At 46.4% G+C, this 18,761-nt stretch overlaps 1 protein-coding gene across 2 annotated transcripts in view; it reads right to left on the minus strand.

The window, feature by feature from the left end:
* The window catches only part of EHD4 (EH domain containing 4), a 249,905-nt gene that overhangs the window by 172,845 nt on the left and 58,299 nt on the right, over positions 1-18,761 (minus strand). For both annotated transcript variants that reach the window (XM_063947641.1, XM_063947640.1), the window contains exon 2: positions 133-309. In XM_063947641.1, coding sequence (XP_063803711.1) covers positions 133-309 — 177 coding nt within the window. The remainder of the gene's footprint in view (positions 1-132; positions 310-18,761) is intronic.

The raw sequence follows: 18,761 nt of genomic DNA on the forward strand, positions 1-18,761 counted from the left end.
AAATTCTGAAACATTTTGTTTTTGTCTCTATAGTTCATAAACAGTCCCTAGAAGTATATTTCTCAAGAAAAATGGCTATGTACAGACACAACCCTTACAGGTTTATTATATGTATAGATGCTGGGAATGTACCTGTTCAGAAAGGAGTTTCCAAAACTGTTCAGTTTGCGAAAAGGTTTTTTAGGATCAACAACCAACGCGTTTCCCGGGATGCTTCCTTCTTTTTCACCGTACATCACAGCAATGAATGAATCCGTGGTGGGCTCTGGTCCTATCCGCATTCCGGGAAAGTCTTGTTCTAGTAAGTATCTGGAAAACAATAAGATAATTGTTATTACTAATGTACATAAATGTATTCCATGTATCTGACAACACAGCTACACACAGGGCGGGTATTCAATTAAGTTGCCAATTTTCCATTTTCGTCACGCCTTTTCACTTTTTTTTTTTTTTTGTCGAATCGGCATGGGCGAAATAGACTCAACGGGCCGCAAATGTGACAAAACATGTATCGGCTGCGATTTCGCCAGTGCCAGATTGTTTGACCAGTCAAAAAATCAGCACAGGCATTGAATAGGGCAAATGTAATTCGCCCTTAAAACGGGCGAAGTGTGATGATTTTCCAATGGTCTGAAAATTCTGCACTAATTGAATACCCTTTATAATCAGTGTTTAATGTACTGTAGGTCTAGTAATGATGTGTATGGAGCTCTGGAGCAGAGCAGATTTCACATCTGTGTCATGACTCATAGCAATGAATTGGCAAGATAAACAATAGCCAGTCTCTGAATGAAGGACTCCCCAAACTCCCTCTTTTGACACTTTATTAAAATTATAAATATTGCATGAGAAATCATTCCAAATGAGATCAATAACCACAGCTAAATTTCCAGAGCTGTCATTGAGCTGAACGCGCCTTCAAAAAGAGAATCCCCATATTGGCTACTTGTGATTGGCTGGTGGGGAATCCCTGCTACAGCATTTATCATTTCCCAGTTGTCTTTAGCATTTTTGTTGACTTTTCTTTTTTTAATAGTGACATTTCCTTTTTATTATTTATTTCCATATTGTACTACGATGGATAAATCAAGAGAGAAAAAAAAATATTTTATCTTTAAAAAAAAATGCTGAATGAGGCTCTTAGGTTAGTATGTTTCTTTATTAAACTTTATTTGAAAATTGTGACTTGGGACCACTATGGTGACATCAGGGAACCTAAATTTCAGCCTAAGCGGTACAGAGACAAAAGCGCTACACTGACCCACCAGGGTGTGCTTTCACCATAGCAAGGGGACCCATACTTGTGGTCTCCCACCATGTCAAACAAAAAGCAACCCAGACTGTGACTACGCATGGAGAAGACGTCGTATTGCATGGGCTTCTCAATGGTAGATAATCCAGTGAAAGGCAGTCTGACTTGGGCTACAATCTGTATCATGTAGATACTCTGGATAATGCTTTGGAAGTGCACCATGCATAAGTAAACAATCTAGTTTGAATATATCAAACCTTATATTGAATCAACCAGCCCACAAAAGATATCGTCACACTTGTAAAAATAGAGAGACACAGTAAAGCCAGGTACACACTGGACGGCCTCTCCTAGCTAGCAATCAGCGCTATATCGCCGATTGCTAATAAGGGGAGATTACCAGTTAATACACACTGAACGATATTGATGTATGAAATTGTTCAGTGACGTCATCTCCCTTACTCCCAGAACATGCAGCTCAAATATATAGTTAACATTGAGCTGCATGTTCCGTAGATCATGGATGATCGAGAACAACCCGCGGTTGCGCGCAACGTTCATCCATACACACTGGATAATATGACCGACAGATCTTTAAAAAAAAAAAAAAAAAAAAAGGGAAGAAGAAGATTTATGGTAGACTTACCATGGGTAAATCTCTTTCTGCGAGGTACACTGGATTCTACAGGGAATACATCGGTGTGTAGAGTTGGATCTTGAGCAGAGGAACCAACAGGCCAAAGCTATGACTGCTCCCAGTAAGCATTGCACCGCCTCCTCTATAACCCCGCCGCCGGGCACTGGAGCTCAGTTTCGTTAAACAGTCCAATGCAGTAGCAGGTAAAAGAGACCGTAGATGTTTGTCACAAAGAACCACATTTTCACGACAGGAGAAGGGACTAGCAGCTAATGCCATACAAACACAAAAAAGCTAAGTGCGTCAAGGTGGGCGCCCTGTGGAATCCAGTGCAGCTCGCAGAAAGAGATTTAACCATGGTAAGTCTATCTTAAAGCTTCTTTTCCGCAGCAGGGTACACTGGGATACCACAGGGAATATATCTGGGATGACCTAAAGCAGTTCCTCGTGGGAGGGGACGCACCGTAGCGGGCACAAGTACCCGGCGTCCAAAGGAAGCATCCGGGAGGCGGAAGTATCAAAGGCATAAAAACCTGGTGAACGTGTTCACTGAGGACCACATACCCGCCTTTCACAATTGTTCAGCGGACGCGCCTCGGCGGGCCACCCAAGAAGGTCCAACAGACCGAGTAGAATGGGCTTCAATAGCAGCAGGAGCTGGGAGTCCATCCTGCGCATAGGCTTGTGCAATCGCCATTCTAATCCAGCTGGCCAACGTTTGCTTATATGCAGGCCAGCCACGTTTGTGAAAACCAGAAAGTACAAAAAGGGTATCTGATCTCCTGAGGGAGGCAGTCCTCTCTACATAAATACGGAGAGCCCGTACCACATCTAAACCCTGTTCTTTGGAGGACAAACCAGAAGAGATAAAGTCCGGAACCACAACCTCTTGGTTAAGTTGAAAAGATGATACCACCTTAGGTAGATAACCAGGGCGAGTTCGAAGAACTGCCCGGTCCCTATGAAAAATCAGAAAGGGTGGCGGACAGGACAAAGCGCACAAGTCCAACACCCTCCTAGCAGAGGCAATAGCCAATAAAAACACGATCTTAAGTGTAAGACATTTAAGATCCACAGACTCAAGAGGTTCAAATGGAGACTCTTGCAGGGCAATTAAGACAACCGACAGATCCCATGGACCCACAGGAGGGACATAGGGTGCTTTACGGATTCAGCCTCCCTGAGTGAAAGTATGAACATCAGGAATAGATGTAATTTTCCTCCGAAACAACACTGACAAGGCAGATATATGAACCTTGAGGGAGGCCAAAGGCCTAAATCTAGGACTTGTTGTAGAAAAGCCAAAAGCCTAGAAGTTCTGAATGAATAGGCATCATAATTCTTAGCAGCACAACATGTGAAATAAAAGTTCCAGACCCTGTAATAAATCCGCGCAGAAGCCAGTTTGCGGGCCTTCAACGTAGTTTGAATAACTGCCTCAGAGAATACCTTGGCCCTCAGGAGTGAAGCTTCAAGAGCCACGCCGTCAAAGCCAGTCTGGCTAGGTCCGGATAGACACAAGGGCCCTGAACGAGGAGGTCTGGGCATTGAGGAAGTAGAAGAGGATGCTCTTTCGCTAGACCATGCAGGTCTGAGAACCAATGCTGTCTGGGCCATGCTGGAGCGACTAGAAGTAGTATTCCTCCTTCTTGCTTGAACTTCCGTAGTACCCTGGGCAGGAATGACACTGGAGGGAACACGTATGGCAGCCGAAAGTTGCTGCTTGAGGATCCCTTGTCCTTGATCCGAAGACCGGGACCATGCGATTGTGTTGAGACGCCATCAGGTTTACATCTGGTAGACCCCACTTGTCCACTACGAGTTGAAAGAAAGACTTCCGGATGAAGACTCCACTATCCGGCGTGAACGTTCCGACGACTGAGGAAATCCGCTTCCCAGTTGAGGACTCCCGGAATGAACACTGCCGATATTGCTGGCAGATGGCGTTCCGCCCAATGGAGGATTTTTGATACTTTCAGCATTGCCATGCGGCTTCGAGTGCAGCCTTGATGATTTATGTACGCCACCGTGGTGGCGTTGTCTGATTATGCTTGAACAGGCCTGTTCTGTACTAGAGGCACGGCCAGTGTCAACGCATTGAAAACTGCCCGCAATTCCAGAATGTTTATCGGGAGGAGATATTCCTCCCTGGTCTAACGACCCTGGAGAGAGAGTGTTGCTCCAACACCGCGCCCCAACCCCGCAGACAGGCATCAGTTGTCAGGAGGACCCAGTTGGAGATCCAGGAGGGACGGCCCCTGCTCAACTGGTGGTCTTGTAGCCACCAGCTCAGTGACAGACGAACCGCCAGAGTCAAGGAGATCATTTGAGACCTGATCCGATGAGGCAGGCCGTCCCACTTGGAAAGGATTAACCTCTGCAAAGGGAGGGAATGAAATTGAGCGTACTCTACCATGTCGAAAGCAGACACCATGAGGCCTAGTACTTGCATCGCCGAGTGTATCGACACTCTTGGACGAGAGAGGAAATATGTAATCCGTCCTGAAGTTTCCGGACTTTCTCTGGAGACAAAAACAATCGTTGGCTGTGTGTCCAGTAGTGCCCTCAGGTGCACCATGCTCCGAGCAGGGACCAGCGAGAACTTTTTCCAGTTGATGAGCCACACGTGGGCTTGTAGGATTTGGACCGTCAGTTCCAGATGACTGAGGAGAACCTCTTGGGAGTTCGCCAGGATCAGCAAGTCGTCCAGATACGGCAGGATCCCGACAGCCACGTCCTTGGTGAAGATCAGAGGGGCTGTGGCCAATCCAAAAGGCTGTGCCTGGAATTGATAATGTAGGTTGCCGATAGCAAACCGCAGATATTGCTGATGCGACATGGCAATAGCTATGTGCAGGTAAGAAGCCTGTATGTCCAGGGATACCATATAGTCCTCGGGTTCCATGGGCAGCACTACAGAGCGCAGAATTTCCATACGGAATTTGGATACTCTCACAAACTTGTTCAATGATTTGAGGTTGAGTATAAGCCAGAAGGACCCATTTGGCTTCGGAACTAGAAACAGGGTTGAATAGTATTCCCTGCCTCTCTGAGACAGAGGTACCGGCACTACCACTCCTGTATCCACAAGTGTAGAGCTTGCGCTTTTAACGGATCCGCAGGGATAACCATTGTGGAAAACTGGCGAGTGGGACGTCTCTTGAAAGACTCCGCACTCATGAGAGACAACTTCCCGCACCCAGGCGTCCAAAGTGGTTTTTAACCAGGTGTCAAAGTCAGAAAAATATCTCTATGCACACTGCTATATTTGCACCTCACACAGGTCTGCGCTGCGCATGCGTGCGCTCTCCCGTGCGTGCGCATACTCGCTGTTGCGGGCACCCGCGGGCGCGCGGTATGTGCATTTACGGTAGAGTTCATGTGTTTGTAGCGTGCGACTCAATCGTTACACATTTTCACTATATAATGTATTTTGTAGATCATGGTCCCTTTGATAGATTCTGAAAGTTTGGTTAATGTAGAATGTTCATGAACAGAGAAATCCCCCTTTGTTTGATACGAAGGGTCAGACAGGAGTAGTACAGTGGTGTTTAGTATCCATCGGAAGAGTATCTAATTAGCAATATTCCGGTGTTGGTTTGAAGCGGATTAATCGCTCGTGCGAATAATTATGGACATAAGAAGTTTATGTCCATTTACTATTATTTGCACTTAATTATCCATGCGGCGGGAAACTCAGTTTCCCTCCCACCTGAGCTGTTGGAAATAGTCACAGCCCACCTGTATGAATCAACCTATGACCTTTTGTTATAATGCGAAGCCGAATTCCTGTGTCCAATGAACAATGAGATTGTAGGGACCATTGAATTGTATTGTGTGTGGGGCATAAATAGACAAGCCGATCACATCCAGCTCACTCTTCAACGGTTATCATTGCTGAAAATCGGGAGCTGGATGTCCAGAGGCGCATGCGATCGTTTCCTTTGTGCGTAAGTTTTCTCCGTAATCATATTGTCTTTCCTTGTTGTTATGGGCCATATCTCTCTCTCTCTCTCTCTCTCTTCTCCTCTTTCTCTCGTAATCCCTTGAACGTAATAGTATTGTATTGTATTTCATGTATAGTTATCTGGTTAGGTAGTCTATGTTATATTGTAGTGTATGACTTGTATTGTGTTAATTCTTTTGCAAGTATATCATTCATAATATATATATATATTAGGCGTTGGACCCTAAGCACGGTATCTGTGTATTTCTTATAGTGCTAAGTATTCTCAGAGCGTCGGTGACGCTCAAACAGCTTTTAAGTTAATAAGGTTACACTAGGTTGCATCTACACCCTATCTCTACACAAAGGTTTTACAGCATATTACATTGTTTATGGTTTAGATATAAAGGTTTAACATTGTGAGCGTCTGCGCCGCTCGTGATCTCCTCGTGGTCTCGAGCGTCCGCTACGCTGATAGCGTAGCATTACGGTAGTCGCTCACCTATAAGTGTGCCCGATACCAACAGCGTATTCTCGTGAGCGTCTGTATCGCTCGAGCAGCCCGCTCCCGATACAGCGTCCGTTACGCTATAGTGAACCATTACGTTAGTCGGCAGCCAATAGCGTGCCTGCCTGTGATCTCTTGGCCATGAGCGAACGTGACGCTTGAGCGTCTCGACCACGGCTAAGCGATTGTTACGCAACGAGCGTACCCTTACGGTACTTCATACATAAATAGCGTACAGTGTTCTTAGACCTCACAAAGGGTTTTATATAAGATAAATATTTAGCTTTATCACAGGCCTGGACGAACTGCAGAAGTCGACCTCCCACCCTGGGGTCCCCCAGGGGAATGCCCGCCCTGTCATGCGGCAGGCTTGTCTTGTTTGGAAGCAGGCTGATGGGTGGCCCAGGATTGTTTCGATTTAGGCTTAGTGGTGTTGGAAGCACAAGCCTGTCGCGGATACGCCTGACCCTTTGTTTTCCCTGGAGGTCGAAAGGAACGAAAGGTGGTACAGCAGAAGGATTAGTATTTGGTATTTGGTAGGCATGCAGTCTTGGGCGTAGCCAAGTCAGTTACAATCTTGTTCAGCTCCTCCCAAAAGAGGATGTCTCCCTTAAAAGGGAGCACCTCCAAGGTCTTTTTGGAGTCCAGGTTCGCCTTCCAGGACCTCAACCACATAATTCGATGAGCCAGGATAGACATAGTAGATGCCTTTGCCACCATTACACCTGCATCAGAGGCCGCCTCTTGAATATAGTGGGAGGCTGTGGTAATAAGACAGATATTGTTTGTCAGAAAAATCCTGAGGCAGCTCATCCTCAATTGCCTGAACACAAGCTTCAATTCCTTTCGCAGCCCAGGAGGCTGCCATAGTCGGTCTATGTACCGCACCAGCAAGAGAGTAAAGAGACTTCAGGCATCCCTCCACACGCTTATCCGTTCCTTCAGTGAGGTGACAGTGGTGACAGGCAGAGTAGATGACACCACAAGACGGGCGACATGAGTGTCCACCGGCGGTTGAGTTTCCCACTTGTTACTCAACTCCACAGTGATAGGATAACGAGCTAGCAACTTTTTAGAGACAGGGAAAATCTCTTTCCTGGCGACGACGTATGTCAATTAAGTAGTCAGTATGCGGTAAGACTACTTTATCAACCTTCTGACGTTTGAACTTATCAAGTTTCTTAGACACAGTAGTAGGCTCAATGTCATCATCTATTTGAAGAATTAACTTAATAGCCTCCACTAGGTCAGTAACATCAACCTGAATTGTAGATTCCTCATCAGTAGCAACTGTATCAGTGTATGACGGATCAGTATATTCCCCATCCTCATCTGAAGAATTATCCAAAATATTAGTGGATTGTGAGGAAGAAATGGCCCGCTTAGATGACCCCTTGACCCCAGAGAGGGGTGTGGGGTAGACTTGTGTCTAACCAAGGATTAATTTAATTGTTGTAAACAGTGTATCCGCCCAGGGCGGATTAACCACATGGACAATATGTGGCTGCAATGACACTGGAGGTACCACAGGGGGCGTAAGACATGTCACAAGTGTACTCAGCATACTTGAGAACGCTGCCCAAGGTGGGTCCTGATTAGCCACAGGTGCTGCAGGTTGACTGGGTGTATGGCGCCTGAACCAGCAGCTAAAACTTCCCCCTCAGATAAATCCGTGGTGCCAGTACTGCAGGATGCAGAAGCGTCCGCGGATTTCCCGCCCTGTGTGACACAAAACAGAGGATTTAAGCGGTATGAGGTGACTGAAACACACGGTAAAAATACCATAGCAATGCCGCTGCAGCAATCTAGTCTGAATTACCCCGTAAGTGTGTGTAAATGACATAAAGAAGACCGCTAACAGGTGGAAATGATGCAACTACTCAAGTTGCCAAATATAGAAACAGGAGATGCAACCAATTACTAACGCAAAAACTTTTGCCACCGACACCCTCAAGTGATGCTGCACGGGAGATAACTTTTTTTTTTAAATACAGATTAATAAACATATACGTATGAACATAAAAAACATGCAAGACCATCTATTTCCTACCAGAGGCTTCACAGATCATGATCTACGGCTCCTCCATGTGTGACGCTGTCAGGTCCCCAGCGCCCAAACACAGACAGAGGGAAAGGAAGCAGAAAGATGTGCGGAATATAAAGAGGAAGGGGGAGGTGCTGAGATAGCTGCCCCTGCTCCGCCTCCAGACAGACTGTTCTATTCTCAGCTGCTACAGCTGCACTATCTGGGGTGGGGAAGAGCTGAGAGGGCGTCTCTTCCTTTCCCCATTGGAGGGGCAGGCCACTTAGTGTCAGCAGCACGTCTGAGAGGCTGAGACGCTGGAGAGGGGAGGAGATGGGAGAGCATCCCCTCCTCCCCCTTACTAGCAGCAGTGATTGATGTCCAGGGAACGCACGCCACTGGTAAGTTTTTAGGCCCGGGGCGGAGAGGGGAGTAGAACCGGGAGGGGACAATGGCAGCGGAGACAGGTCTGGCGGCGGCGACATACAATGATTCATTGTAATGCCGGCGGCTGTGGGCCCCACAGTGCGGCGGGGCCCCAGTGCAACGCACCGGCTGCACCGCTGTAAGTTCCACCACTGAGCACAGCACTAGCAGCCGGCCAGCCGCGGTCAGTGTCACTCTGTCAGAGTGGCCGGGCTCAGGACAACTGTACACAGGGCACCCCCTTGATGGCGGCCCTGACTCAGTCACATTTACAATGCAGAAGTTATTACATATAAAACTGCACTGGACTAGTAAATTTATATATAAATATGTATGAGTATAGATACAACAATGCACAGTAGATACTGGATGTATATCACAGAATACTTGTACTAAATATTCAGCTAGCAGTACACTTGTTCTTAACTAACACGGTCTAAAATGACATGTAGAATACTTAAGTGCCTGCAAATGCACAGCGCTGATGAGACAGGTGGCTTTACAGAGGAGACAGAGCCCTGCAGTCCCGGAGATCAGCCCAGCTAGTAGTGTAGATGGCGCCAAAATCTCTGTCAGGGAGTGAGGGAGTGTGAAATACAGCTCCAGGGCGGGAACACCAGCAGCAGATGGCGCCTGGAGCCGGGGGAGGGGCTACAGGTCAGCACCTTATCCTGGTCCTCACCACCAGGTACTGTGGAGCCCATATAAAACGGATTTTAGTAATTCCGACCTGTGCTCCCTTGCCCCGGTGGATATAGTGGGGTCCCTGTCCCACGTCAGCAGTGCAGTCCGTCTCCTGGGACCGCGATTTACCGGCGTGTCCCATCTGGGGGACATTCTTACCTCCTCCCTGATGTGGAGCCACGCGATCCTGGAGAGCGTCAGCGGTGGTGTGTCTGATGACCGGTGTGCCTCCGCTGCAAGTACCCGGGAACCCGGCCGCAGAAGTATGCAGCTCTGCTGGGAAAGGTGATGGAGCTGCAGCACAGCATGTCATAAAGACATAGAAAGTGCTGCGGCCCTTGAAGTCTTCTTAAAAGCTCTTACCAGGGCTGCCTAGCGCAGCTGCATCTGCTCTGCAGGCACCAACTTACAAACTCAGCTCCAGTGTCTGAAGGCGGGGTTATAGAGGAGGCGGTGGAACAGTCAAAGCTTTAGCCTGTTGCTGCCTCGGATCAAGATCCAACTCTACACCCCGATGTATTCCCTGTGGAATCCCAGTGTACCCCGCTGCAGAAAGATAGTTATCGTTTATATCGTCTAATGCAGGGCTGGCCAAACGAGTCCTCGAGATCTGCCAACAGTTCACATTTTCCAGACAACCTAGCTGGTGCACAGGTGTAGTCATTACTAATTAATGGTGCCCATACACTTGTGCGATGCAACATCGCAGGGCATCGCATCAGCAGTTCAGGTGTGATGAAATCACTGCCAAAGTGATTACCATGCGATCACGCACGGTAATCACGTGATAGGCATGTCACGGCTGAGTGGGAGCGGCCTCTGGACGCTCCCGGCGTGTGCCCATCGCACATTGCAATGCGATATATCGCACGTGTTTTAAAAAAACACGCAATCGCACTGCAATGCGATAAATATTAAGTGCAGCACTTAATATTTTGCGATGCGATATTCGAGTGCCCGTGCATCGCGTCACATGGTGCTCAATATGTGCATACAATCATGAGATTTTCGAAATTGAAGGATTGTATGCCATATTGTATAAGTGTATGGGCTACATAAGATGTGCTGCTTTCATTCCAAACTGACAATTCTACAGATCTCCAGGAGGCCTGGAAAACATAAACTGTTGGTAGATCTAGAGGTCCGGTTTGGTCAGCCCTGGTCTAGTGTGTCGCCCAATGTGTACGGAGCTTAAGTCCTCTAGGCTCTACAGTAGGTTCCAAATCTGTGGTGCATACTTGGAACCTACTGTTTTTAACTATTTATCATTCTCCAAGGCCTGATATAGCTAGGCCTCAGTATACACAGATTTAAAAGGATTATAGTGCATAAAGGTCTGCCTAGATCAGTGATGGCTAACAGGTGTATCAGCGCATCTACACCTGTGGCCCTAGCACTATGGGGGACATATATTAAGCAGTGATAAAAGTGGAGAAGTGAGCCAGTGGAGAAGTTGCCCATGGCAACCAATCAGCTGCTCTGTATAATTTTATAGTATGCAAATTATAAATGTTACCTCAATGATGATTGGTTGCCATTTACAACTTCTTCACTGACTCATTTCTCAACTTTTATCACTGCTTAGTACATCTCCCCCTTTGTCCCTGTTCTGCTTCACAGATGTCTGACAGAGAAATGATTAATACCAGCTCTTACTATACACTCAATACATCATCCAAGCCAGATAAGGAAAGCACTGATCGACTAATCAGCTGCACAACATGTTCTGTGCCGCTCAGTGCTCAACCTATGGCCCGCCAAGCTGCTGGCTGAGAAAACACAGTAGTACAAACAGATGAGTAGCTATTTGACCACAGTAAACCTTCACTAGCAGGAAATAAAGTTGGGACATGAAGGCATGGTGGTCCGGAGAGCTTTCAGAGGCTGACCCTGGTTTCCATACAAGATCACCCTAACACTGTCCCTTCCTTCTTGGTTTCAGTGTCTTTCTAAGGTTAGTGTATCTTAATCTAGGCTATAAAAACTAGTCAGGTGTAACATTCCGGTACTTCAAGTGGGTAGAGCAAGTGGAGAAGGCCGGTAAGGAAGACTGGGGAGGGGAGTTAGGCTGTGGGGGCATTTTGGCATTCCTGTCTGTCCACCTTAATCGGTTGGTTAACAATTGGGATATGGCAGTTGTATATCTTTCTCACCTCCTGTGTAATAGCTCACTCATTTCTGAATATTTTTATAAAGACTTTGGGGGAGATTTATCAAAGCTTGTAGAGAGAGAGAGATAAAGCACTAACCTATAAGCGCCTAACTGTCCTTTTACAGGCCGAGTTGTACAAATGGCCGTTAGGAGCCGATTGGTTGGTACTTTATCTCTCTCCACCCTTTATGTACTAAATGGAATACACTTTAGTGGCTGCTAACCAAATAGGAAGCTAAACACCTACCACTTAAACTAGCTTTAAGAGGGCAAATCTTCCATGATCTAAAAACAACAATCAACTAAATATAACCTTTGACAATCAGAAAGTTTGAAGTTAAGACGGCATTTATAGGAAGTGTGCAGTCTTAAAATTGCCTATCTTAGCAAACTCCCTTCCGTTGCCAAAACGTTCAGGATCATGTGAACTGGTGTGTCCTCGGTCTGAACTCCGACACAAGGTTTATCTTCCACCACTCCATGACAAATATATCTTCCATTAATTTAAACAAGCCCTTTGCTTCTGTCAAACAAAAAACAATGCTTATTCCTGTCGGAAGGAATTATGGAAGTTCACAAAAACAAATCTAACAAGGGAGGAATGATTAACCAAAGGAAAACTCATTCATAATACTGGTTTGTGAGTAACAGTCAAATTATTAGGTTCAAAAGATAATGGATGTGACTAACTAGTAAAATGAAAAAATAATTTTATATGGATTAAAAAAAAAAAAACCCAGAGGATTTAGGGGTATATTTATTAATGCTCCTAAAACTGAAAAGTTTGGGTGTTACCCATAGCAACCAATCCATTTTAGCCATTCCTCTATTGTGTTGTAGAAAATGATCAACAGAATCTGGATTGGCTGCTGCAGGCAACACCTTTACTTGTCGAGTGCAGAGGCTTAAGTAAATCTACCCTTACATTTAATTCCAGACCAAACAGGAGTTTCATTCTGAGAAACATAACTACCTAATACAAAGCAGTTTACAAGTATTTCTTGTAAGTGGGGTAACAGGCGCCTGCTTCTACTCCTCATTTGTGCTCAGAATGAAGACCTGATCTTCTGCCTACTGTGTTACCAGTAATAGATGATTGCAAGTTTGTTCGTCTTACAGGCCCTACACACTGGCAGATAATACGCAAAGATATGAATGATCTCGTTCATTAATGAAGTTCATATCTTTTAGTGTGGAGGCACCAGCGATGAACGATGCGCGGCCCCGTGCATGCAGGTCAATACAGACAAGATCGTCCATATTTGCCTGCACCGCTATGGAGCCATCACTGACACCTCCCCCGGCGTCGCCCGTCGGCCGTATCCGGCAGCGGATCGCCAAATGTGTAGGGCCCTGTACTGTTCTGTACAATTATACAAAAGAGAATAGCTATAGAAGCAATGGAAAGGTAACTATATTCTCATTGGGGTATATGCAATAGCGGGCGAATTTCAAAAAAAGGCGAATTCCGGAACGTTTTCGCCTCAAAAAATCAATTCGCCTATGCAGTGCAGTACTTTTTCGCAAAAAAACGGACCGTCAAAATTCGCCTTTTCTCAATTCGCCTTTTTCCGCATTCGCCTTTTCTGCAATGGTACAGATGCTGCAATTCGCCTCCAGCATATTCAATTCAAGTTTGGAAATTCGCCTGCAGTGCTTTTAGACAGCAAATTCGCGATTTTCAATCCGCCACACTTTGGAGGGTGAAAACAAATAAAAAAAGTTTAAACATGTTTTTTTTTGTGTTTTTTTTTTTTGGAATAGCAGATCTATTTATATTAGAAGGGATTAGGTACTTTTTTTTTGGGGGGGGGGAGGCACAAATATTATTTATATATTTTTTAAAATAAATTTTTTTTTATTTTATTTTTTTATTGCTGGAACGGTAAAATCAGGAAAAAAAATGGCGTGGGGTCCCCCCTCCAAAGCATAACCAGCCTCGGGCTCATTGAGCTGGTCCTGGTTCTAAAAATGCGGGGGGAAAATTGACAGGGGATCCCCCGTATTTTTAAAACCAGCACCGGGCTCTGCGCCTGATGCTGGTGCCAAAAATACGGGGGACAAAACGAGTAGGGGTCCCCCGTATTTTTAACACCAGCATCGGGCTCCACTAGCTGGACAGATAATGCCACAGCCGGGGGTCACTTTTATGCCGTGCCCTGCGGCCGTGGCATTAAATATCCAACTAGTCACCCCTGGCCGGGGTACCCTGGGGGAGTGGGGACCCCTTCAATCAAGGGGTCCCCCCCCCCCAGCCACCCAAGGGCCAGGGGTGAAGCCCGAGGCTGTCCCCCCCCCCATCCAATGGGCTGCGGATGGGGGGGCTGATAGCCTTTGTGATAAAAAAAAGATATTGTTTTTTCCATTAGTACTACAAGTCCCAGCAAGCCTCCCCCGCAAGCTGGTACTTGGAGAACCACAAGTACCAGCATGCGGGAGAAGAACGGGCCCGCTGGTACCTGTAGTACTACTGGAAAAAAAATACCCAAATAAAAACAGGACACACACACCGTCGACAGTAAAACTTTATTTCATACACCGACACACACATACTTACCTGTGTTGACACGCCGACTGCAACGATCACCGACGATCCGAGGGTACCTGTCAAAAAATTATACTCACCTTCCAGCGTCCAGAGGTCCAGGTCCAGAGGTAAATCCACGTACTTTGTAAAAAAAAAAAACGATCACCGAGCCATACCGGACTAGAAAGGGGTCCAATGTTTTCACATTACACTCCTTTCTCCCGAATGCCGGGACATCACGTGACTCCTGTCACTGATGTCCCTTCAGCCAATCAGGAAGCGCTACTGCCGTGGCGCTCACCTGATTGGTTGGACGCCGTCTGTACTCTGACAGCGCCTCGCAAAGCCGCTCCATTACTTTCAATGGTGGGAACTTAGCGGCTAGCGGTGAGGTCACCCGCCGGTCAGCGGCTGACCGGCGGGTGACCTCACCGCTAGCCGCTAAGTTCCCACCATTGAATATAATGGAGGGAGCTGTGCGATGCGCTGTCACAGCGATCAGCCAATCAGGTGAGCGCAACGAAGTTGCGCTTCCTGATTGGCTTAGAGACCTGTCAGTGACAGCTGTCACTGACAGGTCTTATTCGTGGAAAGGTGTCCCATGTGTCAGCATGGGACCCCTTTCAGTCCGTTTTTGGTGCGGGTAAATGCGTTTTATTTTTTTGCCAAGTACGTGGATTTATCTCTGGACCCTGGTTAAGGTGAGTATATTGAACTTTGCTTTTCAGGTATCCGTGGATTCTACAGGGAGAAGAGGACCGATGTCGGCGTGTGAACATAGGTAAGTATGTGTGTGTCGGTAGTGTGAAATAAAGTTTTACTGTCGACGGTGTGTGTGTCCTGTTTTTATTTGGGTATTTTTTTTCCAGTAGTACTACAGGTACCAGCGGGCCCGTTCTTCTCCCGCATGCTGGTACTTGTGGTTCTCCAAGTACCAGCTTGCGGGGGAGGCTTGCTGGGACTTGTAGTACTAATGGAAAAAACAATATCTTTTTTTTTATCACAAAGGCTATCAGCCCCCCCATCCGCAGCCCATTGGATGGGGGGGGACAGCCTCGGGCTTCACCCCTGGCCCTTGGGTGGCTGGGGGGGGACGACACCCCTTGATTGAAGGGGTCCCCACTCCCCCAGGGTACCCCGGCCAGGGGTGACTAGTTGGATATTTGATGCCACGGCCGCAGGGCACGGCATAAAAGTGACCCCCGGCTGTGGCATTATCTGTCCAGCTAGTGGAGCCCGATGCTGGTGTTAAAAATACGGGGGACCCCTACTCTTTTTGTCCCCCGTATTTTTGGCACCAGCATCAGGCGCAGAGCCCGGTGCTGGTTTTAAAAATACGGGGGATCCCTGGCCGATTTTTCCCCTGCATTTTTAGAACCAGGACCAGCTCGATGAGCCCGAGGTTGGTTATGCTTTGGAGGGGGGACCCCACGCCATTTTTTTTTCGGGTTTTTCCCCGTTTTTTAAAATCGCGGCAAAATCCGCCAAATCGGCCGATTTTCGCCCGCGACTCTGGCGAATCCGTTTTTCATTGCATATGGTGAATTCCGAAAGCCACCTTCCGGAATTCACCTGGCGAATTTGGTCGAATTGAAAAAACGGCGATAATTGCCGCGAATTCGCCCGCTATTGCATATACCCCATAGTATCCATCCAAGAACGACTGACCCCAGCCTGCTGTATAGCAAGTCATGTGTGGTTGATCTACTCCGTTAAATAACTTCAGAAAGTTTTTTTGTAACTAAAGTTGCCGACACTGTTCAAAAAACAATTTGGATTCACTGAACCATTGATTTTTACATTTTACCAACACATGACCAATGTGGGCGTACGCAATGGTGGCAATGCATTATACATTTTTAGGGAAAAAAAAAAAAAAATCAGGCAGTATGCAAACTAGATTAACCAGCAAGCGAGAATGTATAGCATTATCCTAAGGGCTTGTGATACATTTGCTTTTCATCATGTGTTTGTGCACTGGAAGTTCCTGAAAGAAAAAAAACAGAGGAAAAACATATACACACACACACGCACACACATACATACTGTACATACATCTAGCCTCAATATGCCACACAGCACGAGGTGTTGATACACGACACTTGTATATCTGTGTATGACAGAGTCTGTATATGGAGCACAACAGACCTTAGCGTTAAACAAAGCTGTGACTGCTGCATTGTAGCACTTCGTATACAGATTCAGAGACTCATTCGCACACAGATATACAAGTGTCATCAAATGAATCAAGAGTCTCCTTGAGCATCCTAGTTGTATTGTTGTGACATCTTCAGGTAAAAAAAAAGACGTGAAAAAAAAATATTCCAGGTGCTAGCAGAGTCTTACGGGACCCGGCACGCTGAGAGGGGCTCTTTGGCACTACTGCAGCAAAGTACAGTATGAGGACACATCTTTAGAAGCAACATCTACAGCAATATTCCCATCTTTATGCTGACAGTATAGCGTTTTTGAGGGGTTTTACGTCTCACATCAGCACCGCAAGTCGCCAGAGCCCATCAGCCCAAATGATTCCTCTGTGAAGCTTGTCAGTATGGATCACACAAGAAGACAATCCTGAACCACCATAGGCTGGCGTCACACTGGCATTTCAAAATGTGCCACTCTACTCTAGCTGTGATGGCTTTCTATAGTATTGATACCACTTTTTCATTCCTGTGGTTAAATACAGGATAGATAGATAGATAGATAGATAGATAGATAGATAGATAGATAGATAGATAGATAGATAGATAGATAGATAGATAGATAGATAGATAGATAGATAGATAGATATAGAATTCAACATTATGCATTTTATTATTTAGTGACGTAGTGGGAGAAAAGTAAAGAAACATGTATTTGTTTGAAGGTTTTCCCAAAATGCAAAATTAATCACTTTTGTGGCTAATTATGCAGATAAAGTCTGAACTGCAGATTATTAAATGCACGTCCTTTTATTTACTCTAGATCACAGGTTCTCAAACTCTATCCTCAGGACCGCACACAGTGCATGTTTTGCAGGTCTCCTCACAGAATCACAAGTGAAATAATAAGAATTTACTTACCGATAATTCTATTTCTCGGAGTCCGTAGTGGATGCTGGGGTTCCTGAAAGGACCATGGGGGGGGGGATAGCGGCTCCGCAGGAGACAGGGCACAAAAAGTAAAGCTTTAGGATCAGGTGGTGTGCACTGGCTCCTCCCCCTATGACCCTCCTCCAAGCCTCAGTTAGGATACTGTGCCCAGACGAGCGTACACAATAAGGAAGGATTTTGAATCCCGGGTAAGACTCATACCAGCCACACTAATCACACTGTACAACCTGTGATCTGAACCCAGTTAACAGTATGATAACAGCGGAGCCTCTGAAAAGATGGCTCACAACAATAATAACCCGATTTTTGTAACTATGTACAAGTAATGCAGATAATCCGCACTTGGGATGGGCGCCCAGCATCCACTACGGACTCCGAGAAATAGAATTATCGGTAAGTAAATTCTTATTTTCTCTATCGTCCTAGTGGATGCTGGGGTTCCTGAAAGGACCATGGGGATTATACCAAAGCTCCCAAACGGGCGGGAGAGTGCGGATGACTCTGCAGCACCGAATGAGAGAACTCCAGGTCCTCCTTAGCCAGGGTATCAAATTTGTAGGATTTTACAAACGTGTTTTCCCCTGACTAAATAGCCGCTCGGCAAAGTTGTAAAGCCGAGACCCCTCGGGCAGCCGCCCAAGATGAGCCCACCTTCCTTGTGGAATGGGCATTTACATATTTTGGCTGTGGCAGGCCTGCCACAGAATGTGCAAGCTGAATTGTATTACACATCCAACTAGCAATAGTCTGCTTAGAAGCAAGAGCACCCAGTTTGTTGGGTGCATACAGGATAACAGCAAGTCAGTTTTCCTGACTCCAGCCGTCCTGGAACCTATACTTTCAGGGCCCTGACAACATCCAGCAACTTGGAGTCCTCCAAGTCCCTAGTAGGCGCAAGGCACCACAATAAGCTGGTTCAGGTGAAACACTGACACCACCTTAGGGAGAGAACTGGGGACGAGTCCGCAGCTCTGCCCTGTCCGAATGGACAAATAGATATGGGCTTTTTTGAGAAAAAACCCACCAATTTGACACTCGCCTGGCCCAGGCCAGAGCCAAGAGCATGGTCACTTTTCATGTGAGATGCTTCAAATCCACAGATTTGACTGGTTTTAAACCAATGTGATTTGAGGAATCCCAGAACTACGTTGAGATCCCACAGTGCCACTGGAGGCACAAAAGGGGGTTGTATATGCAATACTCCCTTGACAAACTTCTGGACTTCAGGAACTGAAACCAATTCTTTCTGGAAGAAAATCGACAGGGCCGAAATTTGAACCTTAATGGGCCCCAATTTGAGGCCCATAGACACTCCTGTTTGCAGGAAATGCAGGAATCGACCGAGCTGAAATTTCTTCGTGGGGCCTTCCTGGCCTCACACCACGCAACATATTTTCGCTACATGTGGTGATAATGTTGTGCGGTCACCTCCTTCCTGGCTTTGACCAGGGTAGGAATGACCTCTTCCGGAATGCCTTTTTCCCTTAGGATCCGGCGTTCCACCGCCATGC

This window comes from Pseudophryne corroboree, chromosome 12, assembly GCF_028390025.1.
Source record: "Pseudophryne corroboree isolate aPseCor3 chromosome 12, aPseCor3.hap2, whole genome shotgun sequence".
Lineage (NCBI taxonomy): Eukaryota > Metazoa > Chordata > Amphibia > Anura > Myobatrachidae > Pseudophryne > Pseudophryne corroboree.